The sequence below is a fragment of the Dreissena polymorpha genome, chromosome 2, assembly GCF_020536995.1.
Source record: "Dreissena polymorpha isolate Duluth1 chromosome 2, UMN_Dpol_1.0, whole genome shotgun sequence".
Lineage (NCBI taxonomy): Eukaryota > Metazoa > Mollusca > Bivalvia > Myida > Dreissenidae > Dreissena > Dreissena polymorpha.
The window spans coordinates 34,823,486-34,841,231 of record NC_068356.1 but is presented as its reverse complement, the minus strand read 5'-3'; the positions used below and the strand labels follow the sequence as shown (position 1 = coordinate 34,841,231).

At 36.3% G+C, this 17,746-nt stretch overlaps 1 protein-coding gene across 1 annotated transcript; it reads left to right on the top strand.

Moving 5' to 3' along the window:
- Positions 1-3,293: 3,293 nt before the first annotated feature.
- On the top strand, positions 3,294-16,896 carry LOC127866573 (transmembrane protein 178B-like). The gene is made up of 6 exons (XM_052407194.1): positions 3,294-3,889; positions 11,113-11,238; positions 13,456-13,593; positions 13,889-14,001; positions 14,625-14,759; positions 15,679-16,896. The coding sequence occupies exons 1-6, from the start codon at positions 3,649-3,651 to the stop codon at positions 15,871-15,873; spliced, it is 948 nt and encodes a 315-aa protein (XP_052263154.1). The 5' UTR covers positions 3,294-3,648; the 3' UTR covers positions 15,874-16,896.
- The last annotated feature ends 850 nt before the right edge of the window (positions 16,897-17,746 follow it).

Here is a 17,746-nt window from a genome sequence, read left to right as displayed (position 1 = left end):
ATAAGTTGAGTAAAGCATTTATTGCTTAATTCTTTGCTGTCTTGAAATGCAGTTAAAATTACGGCGCATTCGTATATCATTTGCTCAGTCCATATTGCTAATATTCGTAAACCAATTAAAAAAATGTGATACTGATTTCCTGCAGTTTTTCGAGTTAAAGTTCTCTCAGTCAGGAATGTGCCGCTGCGGTGATGGGCACTTCCTGTTTTAGCGCATTGTATCAACACCAACCCGACCCAAGGGACAGGAACGTGTTATTCTGACAGGACAGCTCATACACAATCGTTGTGTCTGAAAATTTGTTTGATTGTTTTTACAGATAGTATTAACATATGACACCATTAGTGTTTAAATAAAAGATTACATTTATTTACCATGCAATCAAAATGAACTATCTGTCCAACTACTGAAAACACCGTTTGTTTGCATGTGGAATGGCGTGCGTTTTGTTTTAAACATATCTAAAAACTTACTTTATATGATTGAATAACTAATTTTCAACGATATAGCTAGTTTGCCATGCAGACCTCATTTACGCAGTCACGACGGAACTTAGCCGTTTACCAAGATGGAAAAAATGAGGAGATACCGTGCATTCCGATGTCATTGGAATTGCACCTTCGGTTATAGTTAGCTTAGTAGTTGGAACATATGTATTTAAGCTCGGTAACTCGAAAGCATTAGATTTATTAAGACGACCTCGAGTCCGTTTCCTGGGTGGAACCAGTACTCGGTCCCTTTCGATGATATCTTAAAACACTCCCCAGTTGGAATAGAACCTGTGGACTCTTAGTAGAAAGGCAGACACCATATTAACTACGCCACGGCTCAAGATAGATTTCACCTGTAATTTGGTTAAGTGACTCATATGACCTTCACAATGTCAGATGAATCTGGTGATTATATTCATAGTTGGATTTCATCTTCTTAGCCATATAAAGCGTATGCTGTTAGCGCTGTATCGATGCGGACTACAAACGGGTATCTACGTTGAAGGCATCAACGAAGTGTGAAATTAAACACACTTGATACTTGTACACTTCCTGAACGAAATAGTGTGCATTGAAGCAAACAATTATATGTACCAGCCACCACAGTGATGCGTGTACTTACTGATAAATGTTTCACATTAAATAAGTTCAGCTTTTTAAATAACTTATTTAATACTCAATATAGATTTCAACTTTTTTAATTACACAAGCATGTCTCCAAATTGTATAATACAACTGTTTACTTTGCTATGGTTGCGCTAAGACTAGATATTTAATACGAGTACAAAATACTTTATTAGACAAAGATATCTTTGATATATACGCATAAATTGACTAAGGTTGCGAACAGAATAGGATCTCCTACAATAAATTGTCAGCTGCATTGAATTATTGTGTACATGTACTTTCTCATTACCAAGGTTAGCCATATTTTATTATTGGCTTGATGGAAATATGTTCGTATTTCATACGACTACAATCATTGGAACATAAAATACGATCAAAAGATGTGTCAAGTAATTGAGCTATATAACCATCTCGTACAGTATGTTTTATATCAAACTTAAAACGCTTATAATAAAAAAGGCGTATACATTTCTTTAAAGCGTGTACATTTTATCTGTATCTACTATGTTTCTCAATAAATTGATATAGATATAGTAAGCGTTGTGTGCACATATGTATTGATCATAAAGTCCAAACTCACGCTGAGCGCGAAAGCGCACTCAATTTATCAATTAATATATAACCAATTTTTACAAAAAACAACCAATTATTACAAAAACACAACATATGGCTACGTATATCCGACAAGGTAAACTAATTAATAACTTAAAAGATAAAAATACACACACAAACACTGTCTATCATCACCACCGGAAATAGATAACCAGCGAAGCGAAATTAAACATCACGCAAGAGGTAGTGCTCGTGAAAAGAATAAAGTTTACCATTTTTATCGCGAACGTTTTTAAAAAACTGTGTGACAAATTAATAGTGGACATATCAAACTTATATCGTAAGTAGTTGGAAGTTCTTTATTAATACATTCGAGTGTTGAAATAGATCAATCATCAGCTACCTGGTACCGAACATTAAGTTCATTGGGACATCTTTTTTCCTTTTGTCCGAGGAAAATGTAATCATTTTGCCGAATTTTGCAATGGTGTGCAAATAGAATTATAGAAACTATCGGGTTTTGCCAGCTTCAGCCTAAAAATCAAGTTAGTATGCAAATGTTTGGCTAAAATATTAACTTCTTTGTGTACGGCAAATAGAACCTGACGTGTACGGCGTATAGCAAAATAAAATTATATTGTGTACGGCAAATGGTTTTGAGTTTGTAAGGGAAAATAAATGAAAATTTCGCAAATACGTGACCATCTTGGTATAAACAAATAAATACACCTATATTCTTTACGACGAAACCGTTTATGGCCAAAGAATACGTCTGATGCATTGTTGATATTAAAAAAATGTTTTGTTTTACGGGCAACTGCTACATAGAGAATAACAGGTTTATGTCCGATCTTTTTGTAATATATCAGGCAATGCTTAGAATAATATATCGGCGAGGCTTGCCGAGCCGTTATTTTATTCGTGCCGAGCCTGATATATTACAAAAAGATCAGACACTAACCTGTTTTTCTGTTTATCATACCTCTACGTCCCCGATTTTTAAGAACTTATGAAAAAATCGCTATAAACAGAATAACAGGCAGATATCAATGCGGTGGTATGATAAATCGATCGACCATTGTTCAGTTCGTATTCTAGTTATATACGATTCTAGTGTATTTCATCGTAGTTATGTTTCAAAATCAAGATGAATCGATTCGATAAAATATTTACTTACAAGTGGTTTCCAATCAGGATTTTATATTGAACTCGTGTAATTATTGGAACTTGGCTGACTTTCTGTTCACAGCGTGGTAGCGTTCAACCGCAAAGTCAGCACATATGCTGTGTTTGCGTATTTATTCGGGGGCAAAAACAAAGTTTAAAATTAAGATTTATACATCATTAAATCGGGCAAAAGTCCGCTTTTAAGAACATTTATGTACATTGAAAAAATATTTTCGTAAAGAAGCGTAACAATGGTATGTCGTTTAATATACAATGCAATTTCCACGGCCTAAATGATACCATATATATAGAAGACAATATAAGAATCTTTTAGATATATGTATACATGCGAAATAAGAGCCTAAACTAAGCTACCTGGGTAATTTAATGTCATGGGCTTTCTTTTGTATTACCGGGTCATTGATGTGCTATGGACATTACCACATGAAGTTCGCCTTTTATCTGTTTAGGGGTATTATTTTTTGTCTACAAATCGTGACCACATGTAGTTTAAGAGTGTACCTTTAATTCATATATAGAGCCATTACAATGTTAGGTGGTATTGGTAAAATACCCAAACACAGCGGCTTGATTATTGCCCTGCGCCGTCACGCTTTATGAGTCCAAATGGTGTGTGCGTGTAATACACTTGTCATTTAGGGCGTAACTCGCTTCTATAGAGGTATTTTCGATTTCGGACAGGACAAGTTAACGGGTGGATAATATAAACTAGGAGATACACACCTGTGTGCGTTAACGGACAAATCGCCGCTAGATTGGACGTTACTTCGTGTTCTGATACCGGGTAACGATGGCTAGAAGTAGTTGTGCGACAGGTAACTTGATTGTGGCCACCATTTTGGGCCCCATAGTGCTGGTACTTCTCGCGATTTCGTTCGCCACTGACCATTGGCTGGAGTATGACGTCAACAAGTCCCTCCTGACAACTACTCATCAAACTGATCGCGACACTAATATCCAGTTCGCCCGCTACACTCACGACCGGCATCGGGGACTTTGGAGGGAGTGCTACCCAGGAAACGACACTCAATGTAAGTCCGAGCAACGTCGAATTGAGGATGGGGGGGGGGGGGGGGGGGGGGGCGGTGATATAGCTGGGTTTTAACGTTTTTATTTTCCCAAAAATTGATAACCTCTTCTTAACAGTGCTGTAAAGAAAAACGAAAACCCAATTGTATTATATTTTAACAAATTCCGTTTCGATTATTATTATTTTGGCAATTGATTAACTGGTTTATCCCATTCTTAACGAATGACTGCGTCCCGATTGCTGGCATCATAACATTGGGCAAGACAAGAATCGGGTGTGTCGCCGGATCACATTTCGTAAGTGTCGCCACTTGGTAAAACAAACCCAGCTAGCCCAAGAAAAGTATGAGTTGGTTAAGTTCCCGTCGTGGTATGAAACAACTAACAAAACATAAATTATCATTTCGTTAATTGCGGTGATACACATCATTTTGTTTGAACGCGGGCTGAACACGAAGTAAAGTAATGCTTTAAGCTACGATATGTTTATTGAAGATCGCGTATGTATTTGCTTTATACTAGTTTCCGGTTTGCTAACAAACCTGTGTATCGATCAAGCTGAGATATTAATACATAATGAATAAGCCGGTATGTACACTGGTGTTAGGTGTCGGATTATCATGTATGTCGTTCTTCTCCTGAAGCAAGAAAAACGACCGGTACACGTACTTTGACGTATGTTTCAGAAGAACTCTGATTAAAAAAAAACATTATATGGAGATTCAATCCCCATTGGGGGTTCAATGATTTTATACAATCATGTTTGCAGAGATTGCATTGGCTGTTAAAAAACATGTTTGAAAAGATTTGAGCCGCGTTCTGAGAAAACTTGGCTTATTGCATGTGCTTTAAGTGTCATCCCAGACGACACTTTCCGCTTTTATGTTTTTTTTTAGTTTCAATGAAGTCCCTCCTTACCGAGAATCAAGTTTACGCGGAAAGTGGCTTCCCTGATTAGCACAGGCTAATCTGGGACGACACTTTACGCACATGCATTATGCCCAGTTTTCTCAGAACGCGTCTCAAATGCTCTTGACTCGTAGATCACATGAAACTCGTTTCGTCTAGGAAACTCGATCGTTTCCGCTTTAGTTTGCGGTAGATTAGCTGCCCGTGTTGTACTTATTGATATAGTCTACATAATTTTAAACCTTTACATTTAAAACTCCTATTTTCTAGAAAAATAGTGACTGATTTTGTCATTAATTCTTATTTGCGTAACGCAATCTATAAATCGTTTACGTAATTAATGTTATGCAGAAAACAAAACAATCCTGTAGTTTTTTTTTCAAATAGCTGACATTGATGATTTCATAAGCGAAAGGTCAATGCAATTATAACCATGGTAACTAGTGATGAATCAGTGTGTCAGAGTCAACAACATGACTATTGTCAATCTCCTTCAAACAACAATCTAGATGCGTGTTGTCTTTCGCCTCAAGGCGTTCAATGGTCAATGTAATTGTCAAAACGAAGAATGCGAATAATGAAACTCCAACCAAAGATCTATCAATAAATTAATTGAGCTTTGGTCAACAATTTATTGAGCTATTTCAACTATTTTAAAATAAGGAATTATTTGAACAAATCTTGTGAATTTACTGACTCAATACACCAATATAGTATTTAACACCCAAATCTTTGCTTATGCTCAAGATATGAATAATGCCTTGAGCACATAGTCGACCATTTGATCAGCAATTAAGGTAGAATAAATATTTAGGAGTTTTCAAATACAGAAATACCTGCAATACCGGGTATACGTGGCAGTTGGGTATCGCATGACATCCATGGCGGAATAGAAGGCGGTGTAGAAGGCTTTTCAGATCTGATATTACCGAAATTGTTCCCCCCGTGCAACAAAAGAAACCCCCACAAATAATGGTCGGTGTAGTTTTCAGTCAACAATTCTTAAATTTAATAATTGTAATCTAGATCCAATGAATGTACAACTTGAAGCCGTAAATTCTTCCACAAATGCAATGTAATTTTTAAAATTATAACCTTCAAGGGCGTTTACGGATAAATCACGAAATGTCAAATGATCATCATTGTTAAACGTGAATACTATAAAATGAAAACAGTACATTGATGATATAATTTAGTACATATACTTGAAGTATTTTATACCTTATATAAGCAATCTTCGTAGTTTCACAAAATTTAACGACAAAAACAGAACTCTCCAAATTATTCAATCGTTTCGCGTTGCAACGCTTTATAATTTTTAGGTTTTAAAATCGTCAAAAGTCGAAAAGATGCATATAATGGCTATATTAGACCGTTCAGTATTACTGTTTCCTCACAAATATCATAACTAAAACGAAAATTTGCGAATCTGAAACAACTTTTTTCAATTTTGTCAATTTACCAAAGCGTGAAAAGATCCCTTTAAATAGAAAGGGTCAGATGTGCTCTTGCCTTGAACATAATATCACACTGTATCATATACGCTAAAAACGTCTTCTACTAGTCTACTCTTGTTGTCTACTCTTGTTTCACGTTAATTTTGAGACATCGCCATAGTTTTTTCTCCTTATACGCTAAGCATAAATTGGTCACGGCTTATGCTTTCCATTGTTTTCACATCACTGAATGAGTGACAATGTTTAATTATCATTTTACAACTTAAACGTTTCGTTTTCGCCTTTGTTTTATCAAGCTGTTCATATTGGTATTCTTATTGTTTGGGTGGGGCATACGGAGTGTTTTACGTTCTCGAAGTTTTTTTCGGTATTTTAGAAATTCTGAAAACTTTTATGAAACACAGAGGAACACAAACTTGTTGGATTTATATTGAGTGAACTAAGCAAGTTAATAAGTCAAAATTTTCGTTTAAGCATTTTGTTTGAATCGCTAACTATTCGCGGCCTCTGAATGAAGAGCTGCCGGGGCTCGTGTTTGTTGGCCTGTGCCACCCTCTTCGGCCTGGCGGGGCTCATACTTCTCTCGGTTTCGTTCGCAACCGACCACTGGACAGAGACGACGGTCAACGCCACCTATGTCGCTAGCCGCTGGCCCACGGCGCTCATTCTTAAGCGGGACTCGAACCCTACTTTTGCCCGGTACTCGTGTACTCGACACAGTGGCATGTGGCGCGAGTGTTACCCTAGCAACGACACGAAATGTGAGTGGAACGGAAACCTGACTTCAGGTTTTATTTGAAAACATTCAATAACTCTTTTCGTGTTTTGTTTCATACAGCCGCAAACCGAATCCTTCATTTAAATTTATAATTGTATGGGGTATTTATGTGTAGAAATTCCAACAAAAAAGACGGTCTCGTGTAATTTTTTACAGTTCTGAATCTTTTTATATGTGTGCAGGAAACGGATAGTTATAAATAATGGGTGTTATTAGCCATGATTTCAAACACATGATTTGACTGCTTACCGTTTTAATGAGTTGTATAGCACTTTTTGTTCTTTAAAGTTTCTGTCAGCTACGTTACATTTTGTGTACACTTATATATATATTAATCAGGTGAGTTGACACAACTACAGTTTCTCCATTGGTTTATTATTGATTCACTGTCAGTGATTCGCGATTGAACCCCAGGATAAATGTCACCTGGAAACAATCGAAGTGAATGGGTGTATTTGATTGATATTCTGATTTAGATCTATTGATAAAATAGGCTGCCTATTTCACACTTCGTTTACCTTAAGAATGTAGTTCTTGTTATTGTATGCATTGTCATGTTTAAACATAATGATCTTGACAAATGACAGAGTGGTGTTTAAACTATTTGACAATTTACATCAGTTTAGGTATTCTACTTCATTCAAACTTTTTCTTTTGTTTACATCGTTGAAAGATGTACGCGGTGTCCATAAACGATACTTTTATAATGATGTTCTTTATTTTTCTTCATGCTATCTGGTAAATATATGTAGTTTAACTCTTTCGGTGTAACTTGTTTCGATATCTTATTTTACAATACACAATTGATTCCCCACTTGAATAGGGATATTCATTTTCAGAAAGCTCACGAATCTCAATCGGTGTAGCAGATCTTTCAGTTTTAAAGTTACATTGCCGAATAAGCTCGAACGCAGCCACTCTGATTTAAAACTCAATCTGGAATAACAAACAAACGTTTCTGGTCTGCAACAAAATTTAGATTATGTCAAGTGGAAACAATTTTTTTGAGGTCTGAATGGAAGAGTTCGTGAATTATGATTATTTATTTAATTTGTGAATATTTGCAAATGCTCTCATCAATCGTTGGTCAACACTTAGAAGGGTGCGGCTATTAATGTTTTTATAACTTGTCAATTAAAGTTTACGCCCCATGAATGTACATGTAATTAAACACAAAATTAAAACAAGATCATATTTTCAATGTGTATGTCATTGTCATAAGAAAATGTGAGAGACATCTCCGCAAAATGTCATTCCCATCCTTTCTACCGACTACATTGGTTTTGGACATGCTTCGTGGCCTCGCGGAATGTTGTGGCGAACTAGTGTCGTTTTACAACAAGACACGAGTCACGGGAACAGTCGCTTTACTTCACGTACATATATTGTATTACAAAAGACCGCGTTGATGTTAATTCAAATGACAGACGGTGGTTTTGAAATTTACTTTTGCAGTCAGTCAACCCGTATGAATTTGAAATTGAAGCTTGTGCATAGTGTTAACTTAATACGCATTTGCGAGTTTTATAGGGCATCGTAATATTAAAGTGACTGAATTAAGTTTCGCTTAACTGAACATCGTATATTTAACTGAACTTCATATGTTAAAAGTCTTACTTTTGTAAATGATTTTTTCTTCGATGATCATGATTTCAAATGTTTTTGCATTAGTGCTGTTTTATTCTGTATATCGTTTGTTTGCTCATCTATTTTTTGAAAAAAAATATATGAGCTATTGTCATCATCTTGGCGTCGGCGTCGGCGTTGGCGTCGGCGTCCGGTTAAGTTTTGCGTTTAGGTCCACTTTTCTCAGAAAGTATCAATGCTATTGCATTCAAACTTGGTACACTTACTTACTATAATGAGGGGACTGGGCAGGCAAAGTTAGATAACTCTGACGTGCATTTTGACAGAATTATGTGCCCTTGTTATACTTAGAAAATTTAAATTTTTTGTTAAGTTTTGTGTTTAAGTCCATTTTATTCCTTAAGTTTCAAAGCTATTGCTTTCATACTTGCAACACTTACTAACTATCATAAGGGGACTGTGCAGGCAAAGTTATGTAACTCTGACTGACATTTTGACAGAATTATGTGCCCTTTATACTTAGAAAATTGAAAATTTGGTTAAGTTTTGTGTTTAGGTCCTCTTTATTCCTACAGTATCAAAGCTATTGCTTTCATACTTGCAACACTTATTAACTATCATAAGGGGACTGTGCAGGCAAAGTTATGTAACTCTGACTGACATTTTGACAGAATTGTGTGCCCTTTTTTTACTTAGAAAATTGAAAATTTGGTTAAGTTTTGTGTTTAGGTCCTCTTTATTCCTACAGTATCAAAGCTATTGCTTTCATACTTGCAACACTTATTAACTACATATTTTGCCGGCAAAGTTATGTAACTCTGACTGGCATTTGGACCGAATTATGGGCCCTTTATACTTAGAAAATTAAAAATTGGGTTAAGTCTTGTGTTTTGGTCCACTTTAACCCTAAAGTATCATAGATATTGTTTTCATACTTGGAACACTCGCAAACTATCATAAGGGTACAGTAAAAGGACAAGTTGCATAACTCTGGTCGTCATTTTTACGGAATTATGGCCCTTTTTTGACTTAGTAACTTTGAATATATGGTTAAATTTTGTGTTTCGATCCACTTTACTTCTAAAGTATCAAGGCTATTGCTTTCAAACTTCAAATACTTTCATGCTATCATGAGGTTACTGTACCAGGCAAGTTGAATTTTACCTTGACCTTTGAATGACCTTGACTCTCAAGGTCAAATTATTAAATTTTGCTAAAATTTCCATAACTTCTTTATTTATGATTAGATTTGATTGATACTTTGACAAAACTACTCTTACCTGACATACCACAAAAGACTCCACCCAAACCCAAACCATCCCTCGTGCCCTCCCCCCTCCCCCCCCCCCGAATCCTCCCCCCTATTTTTTTTTAAGATCATCTCACAAATGACCACCACACCCTCACACTTTACCCCCCCCCCCCCCCACCCCACCCCCCAATTTTTTTTTGAAACGTTTAAAAACACAAATATTTATTTTTATTATTTTATGTTTGAAATACCGTCCAACCATCGCACCCAAGAATCCCCCCCCCCCACCCCCGATTTTTTAATTATTTTTTTTGCATTTTTTTCCGCATTTTTGGAAGATAATGTAATAAATGTCCACACCCCCACACTATACACCCCTCTTCTCTCCACCCCTCCCTCTTTTGTGATTGAAATTGAGAGTCCCTTCACCTTTAAAAAGAAAATAGTTGAGCGGTCTGCACCCGCAAGGCGGTGCTCTTGTTTTGTTTTTGCCACCATTCTGCCATGGGGGGAACCAACAACAACTAGAGCAGCAGCAACAGCAACAAGTTCAACAAAAACTTATTTTATATGACAAAACTGTTTGTTATAATTATTCTAAGAAACTGTGCAACATAAAACAACTATACGTTTATGAATGTGTTTTTAGTATTTTGCAAACATGGCGTCCCATATTGACTCTCACACAGATGTGCACATAGCGTATTTATAAAGAAACGACTGTTCATGATTCAATTAAGAGCGTTCGATGTACAGCCTGATACTAGGCACACCGGCATATTGTAGTAAATGTTTGAATGATGTTTTACATAGCCTACATGTATTATTGTATAAACTTACCGTATCTAGCAATCAGTTCACTTTTAAAGACCCGGTCATGCGACTCATACTTGAGGGCCCAATTTTTAATTTACATTAATACATAATACACTAAATTTCAACTTATTTTTTTATGTTATTTTACATTAACTTCATCATTTCTACACCGATTTACTTCAAATTGATACTGAACATCTCTTATGGCAATTCGATCAATCTCAACTATGCATGGCCCCATTACCAACCCTGGGGCGCCCCTGGGGCAAACATGCGGCGTGGGGATACGCGTCGACCTCTGCCGCGCCATTTCTAGTTAGTTCTGTATTCTGAATTTCTGATACATTTACCGTTCGCTATATATAATAAACCGTTTGAACGCAGGTTTCGCCGTTTCTCACAGGATCCAATCTCTGTACATTTCAGTCCTGGACAATGTGAACTCAAAATACGGTCAGGAGCTGATCGACAAGTACTGCTTCTTTGTGCGCCTCGAGATCCCCGAGAAAGGCAACAATGTGGACTGGACTAGCGAGTTCGTCACCAGAATTCGTAAGACTCTTTGCAGTACATTCTAAGAGATTTATAGAATATTCTATTGCAGCGTTTGGGCTTTGGGAAAAACAGTCAGAAAATATTATCTTTCTCAACTAACTCAGCATAATGAACAAGTTATTTTGCCCCGTACCTGTGCACTCCGTCTGTCAGTCATTCTGTCAGTCAGTCTGTCAGACTGTTAGTCAGTCTGTCTGTCACACTTTTCTCGATCCTGCGATAACTTTTAAAGTTCTTCATATTTGTTCATGAAACTTGAAACATGGATAGATGGCAATATGGAGATTATGCACGTCATTTCATTTTGTTCCTACGTCAACAATTGTGGTTGCTATGGCAACATAAAAACGAGCATATATATATATATATAAATCTGACAATGGTGGAGTTTCACCGGTAGGGGACACTATTGCTTGGAAATCTCTTGTTAAATATAAATTTCGTATTGAGGTAAGCTGGCCACGGACTTTGTTATCAATATAGAATACACATGTTTGACTTAATTTTGATGAACTGTTAACATTCACTTTTATAGGATACGTTGAAATTTAAGTCAATTCTTACATAAAACATTTTTACAACTCTAGGAGCTACAGGTCAGGTCTTACCAGTTGGCCTACCACTAGTCCAAATAATTAGACGTAAGCTACCTCGATGTAAATCGACCTCATATTTATAGGAGTAGCCTACCACTTGAACTCTGATGAGCGAGTTAGGCCCTTCATGGTCCCATTTTGAAAATTCATATTTCAGAGAAATATTGTCGCATGCTCGGAGTCTTACCTATCACTTGTTTTTGTAAAAAATTCATCTATTTCATTTTATACTGCTCATGGTGACACTTTTAACAGCGATGAGACCGATGATTACACTCATGTATCTTTTTTCGTAAACTAAAGTGAGTAATAAATGTGCACGGTTGGATTACTGAACATGTAAACTTGTATATGGGGGTCTGGTTGGATTACTGAACATGTAAACTTGTATATGAGGGTTTTAAATTGGAGCGTTTCATGCAAAATATTCGTCTATTTTATCTTCCTTGAAAGTGTTCAAGCGTGAATATTGTGTGGCGATCATGTTTTTTTCTTCCGCTATTTGAAAGATTTCAACAACAACAACAAACAAAGCAAAAAAACTCGCGTCGAAACTAAACCACGGTGCTAAGCATAATACACACTATTTTTATAAGGTGTCACATTGACATATTTGTAATAGTTTTCAATAAGTTGATGTTCACTTGTAAAGCAAGTTATTTCTAAAATTATTTATTTATTTCTAAATTTAAACTAATTATACACATGAACAAAACGGCATAAGTCTAAGAGTTTGATGTTCGTAACGATTTTTTTCTTTTCGCTCAACATTGTTACTTTATTCTGTATTTTATTTATTTATGTGAGAGAAATGTTTGCAAATTAGCTTTTAATTCGTCTAACTAACCCTTTTCAAATTGACCTGAAACAAAGATTTATAGCTTTTTAATTAGATAGACCTATCCCTATTTCGTCTCTGCTTCCAATTGCACTGTTATTGCCTGAAGTGGCACCCGTTGATTGAGATGCATTGTTTTTTGTCGATAATTTACTGCAATCGCAGATAACGTTGGAAAGGGTACAATCGATGCATTATTGTGTGTGAACTTTACTGATGTTGACGAAACTGGCGGTTACAACTGTTACAGCTGTGCTGTTATGTGGTTGACGATGATGATGACTGTAGTAACCATGTTAATATCATGATAACAAATTAAGTGTTATAGCTTTTATCACATGTAATAGTGTTGTTTTGTTTTTAAATTGTTACGACGAGATCAAAATAATTTGATGTGATGAGAATGGTGGTGTTGGTTATGATAGTTATGATGATAATGGTAATTACTATATTGCAATAATGATGAAGATACATAATAATAATAATAATAATAATAATAATAATAATAATAATAAAAGCTTTATTTACAGAAGGTTACACATAAAGACAATGGCATATAATAGAATTACACATTAATGACGATGACTCAGCAATAATGACGACGACGATGAAAACCCTGGCGAAGCAGATGAAGATGATTATGATGATGATGGTGTTGGTATTGGTCTTGATGATGTTGATGCTGCTGATGATGATGATAGTGGCGGTGTTAGATTTGGTGGTGTTGTTTTTATAACGGTGAATTACGCTGTCTCACGCACACTGTCGCTCTGTCCGCAGACCTGATGCGCGTGTGGGTGGCGTTCTTCATAGTGGCCCTCACGGTGTTCCTCGTGTCCTACATATTCGGCCTAGTCCTGTGCTGCTGGAGACAGTCCAAGTGGGCCTACATCGCCGGCCTCCTCGCCTACATCGCAGGTGAGTCGCACAGCGCATTCGATGCGTTTCAGTATTTGGACAGTTATCTCCCGTCTTTTGTGTTACAGTTTAGTCACGATAAATGAATCTGATACAATGTCTGAGCCCTAGAAGTACATTTTGCTTAACTGTAAAGATTGAGTTGAGACGACTGCAAAAAAGAATTAAGTGACGAATAGCGATAATTTCGTTTCGTTAATACATGTAGTTTGATGGGGACGTATTATCAACGTCACTAAGACGAATTACAAGTACGCAGCTGAACTATGCTGACGTTCTACTTTTTATAATACAGCATTCTTCACTGCCGCTTCGATTGCATTCTTTCACGGTGCTGAGTATTTGGAGCGAAACAAAATAAAGGATGTCGACCCACTTACTGGCAAATTCTGGTTCGCATGGGAAGAAGTGAGTACTAATTCAAACTTGTCACAGTAGCTTCTATCATTTATAAAAACACGAAACCTTAAAGGAAGATCACTCCTTGTCAGAAATGTGACATGATCCCACTTGTTACTTCCCCTACATATTTTTAAACGAATACTTTCGTAATATGACGAACGTATTAGTGTGTGAAGTATATGTTTTTTTCCTTTGAAAAACACCACCCCGTGTTCCTTCTTAAGGATAAAACAAACACATCAACCTAATGTTTTTGTCACAAGATAATGAAAACATTTCAAAAACAGAATTCGATTGACCCTTCCACATGAAATTGCTCTTTTTTATCTTAATTGGCTAATCGCAAACTAAATTTACTATTACTACTTCTACATATAAAAGTCATCTTACGTATGTTTGAGTTTGGAATTAAGATTGCCGATAGGCCCTATGTCATGGGTATAAATATGGACAACATATGAGTTTCGTTGCTTTTATAATTCATATGCATAAAGTGTCTTCCTATATTAGCCTTGCATCCTGCACGGGCTTATCATGGACGACACTTTTCGCTAAGATTTGATTCTCGTTTAAGAGAGACTTTCTTTTAACTGAACATTTTTCCTCATAACCGGATGTGCGTGTTTCAGGACGTGAAGAATGCCACGGATCGGGACTACGGCTACTCGTACATCATTGGTTGGATCGGCATGGCCCTGGCCGCTATCACCGCAACCCTGTACTCGGTCGCGGGCTGCTTCATTGGCGGAGAGAGATACAAGGATGTAAGCGAGGGTTCTGTTTTGCACCGGCTCTATGAAGTGTCTTAAAACTTAATTATATTTAATATGAATTCTAAATTCTGAAATTGAATGGTTTTCCACTCATAACAAAAGAATATGCGTAAGCCTCAAATAAGGCGTCAATGCTTTACCATTTTTAATACTAAACTGTTATTAATATTCAACCAATAGTTTAAACTAGTTAAATTGTTAGTAACATGGAAGAATGAGATTGATTGGATACACAGTCATGGGACCAGGTCCTCACCATTTTTAAAAGCTATTGAACTATTTGGACCAAGTTTAACTTTATAGTACATATTCATATTACAATGTCGTTATTATAACTTGTTAAAGTAACATTTCTACTCAAAATCAACGAAAATTCGTACAATATTTCTTAAAATAAAGCTAAACAATTAAAAATCATTGTTCCTTATGGCTATTGCCGAAATTTCAACACCAGATGTGGTCTGATAAAATAGATGTTTGTGGATACAAAATGCTCGTTTTTATTATGGTTTTAACATGGTACCATTTTAGTGTTCGTGTGTCGTATGAATAGATATATTCGCAAGAAATTAGCATTGAATTTATTGTGGTCACAAATAAATAAAAACGAGCATTTTTTATCTACAAAAATCTATGTATTCATACCACATCTAGCGTTGAAATTGTGGCTATTGCTATAAGGAAATTGATTGTTTAGGTGTAAACTTTATTTTCGAAATAATTTACGAAATTTTCGTTGATTTTGAGCGTTAAAGAGACTTTTATGATTGACATGCATATATACAGAGCAATATTTTGCCAAATATAAGCCGTCAGTGCACTCCTGATGATGTTGAAATCAGTAGCTCTCAGTAAAGACGCTAGCTCACATTGGAACATTTATAGACGTCTGTGTGTATGTATCCTGCAGGAGTACGGCGAGAAGGGCAGGTCACGTGACTACCTAGAACGCAGCTACCCCATGCCCCTGGAGGCACAGCCCTACTACCCCAAGGGCTACTACCAATACGGAGCCGGCCCCTACCTGTACGATATGGAGAACCGCCAGCCACTTCCGGCGATCACTTACGGGCCACCGCCAGGAGCGTACTTTCAGGGATATTAAATTGGCCGCCCGACAAGAGTATACTTTACCATGACATCACATTAGAGCTCAGATTCTTGTCGAGATGCACAAAATATATTACCCACGGTGTTATGTGATTTATTTAGGGATTCTAACTAGACAAGTTACAGTACATCAAACAATCTTCCTTGTTATATTACCGTTTTGAACCTTTGAGGCTTAGCAAATAGTTAGTTTTGCTTTTTGTTGCTTTTTCTTTAAATATTAACGTATCAACACGACCCGTTGTTGAATACTTCTCATTGAATGTCAGTAGATCTGTGCCAACTTGGAATCTTCCATTGACATACTGACATTTCCATGACATCTACGAATCTGTGCGCGTCCCTTAACTGCCAAATACTATTTGATGGTCGTCTTCTATCGTTTTATTAATTGATAAAATATCATCGGCGTTCAAGTTTTTTTAAAGATTTTACTTGGAGGTTAATAATGCAAGTAAAAACACCTTGTGTTTGTTCATGGAAAATGGCTTACCTATTGAATGTGTCAAATATAGACTGATACACAACATCTCTCTGGGGATGAGCATTTTATAAGAGTTATGAATATATTGTTTCTGTATAGACTTTATATGTTTTATATATTATCTCTATAGCAATTTTCTATTGTGAAGTAGTATGAATGACAGGGTATTCCATGTAGTATTGAATGTATGATGTTTAAGTGGATAACATATGGAACTAATTTGCCTACTAGTAAATTGATGCTGCTAAAACAGTGGCCTTTTTAAACGACATTGTCATCTTTTTCCAATCCATTACCCGACACATTCTATCTTATTGTTCATTATAAATTGACTTAACGATACGTCTTGGTGCATTTAGCATTCATTGAATGACATCCAACAAGTAAAACACACCCATTGGTCAAGGTTAAGTTATATCACGCCCTGTTGTAGCGACGTCATTTATATCCGATGTACTAATAAAATGTATAGTCATGTAAAATAATTATCATTGTATATACCATGTACAAAGTACAAATAAATGTCTTTTCTTAGCATTTTGTTAGATTTTATTAGCTCACTTGAGCTCACAGTACTCAAAAAAAACCAGTGTGGTCATCACCTGGTTATTGTGGCGTTCGTCTTCAACAATTTCTGCAAACAAATGGGCCGTGCTCTGTGAAAAGGGGGTTTAATACATGAGTGTTAAGTGTTGCCCCAGATAAGCCTGTGCAGTCCACACAGGCTAATCGGGGACGAGACTTTCTTTAAACGAAAAATATCATTTAAGCGGAAAGTGTCGTCCCTGATGAGCCTATGCGGACTGCACAGGCTGATCTTGGACGACACTTTACGCACATGCATTAAACCCCTTTATTCACAGAGAACGACCCAACTGGTTTAAAAGATGGTGATTAAACCCACCTTCCAGCATTTTGTTGTTGATATCCCTTGACTGATTTCATAAAATAATTAAAAACATTGATATCATCTGCAAACAATAAGTAATTAAAAAGTATCTTGTCGCAAGACAAGTTATGGATTTTTTAGCAGACCTGTTTCTTGGGGATCGCCCTCAAATAATTATTGACCGCAATCGACGCAAGAAGAAGCGACCGTTTTGACTTACAGAGCTCTTTTAGAAACGTGGAGAGTATATCAGAGACTATCGCTAGTAAATAAATACAACCTCTTTGCAAAACAGATTTTCCATTAGTGCATGTATCCACGAAGATAATGTTGTGACTATAACAAAATGATAACTAATCCTTAACTACCGGTAAACGCTCTTAACCTCCATTTTATGACTTTAAAATAACATATAATTTACCATAATATTTTCACGAACACAATAATCCCTTTCATAATATACGCTTGTGTTCAGTAAAACAAGTACATCATCCG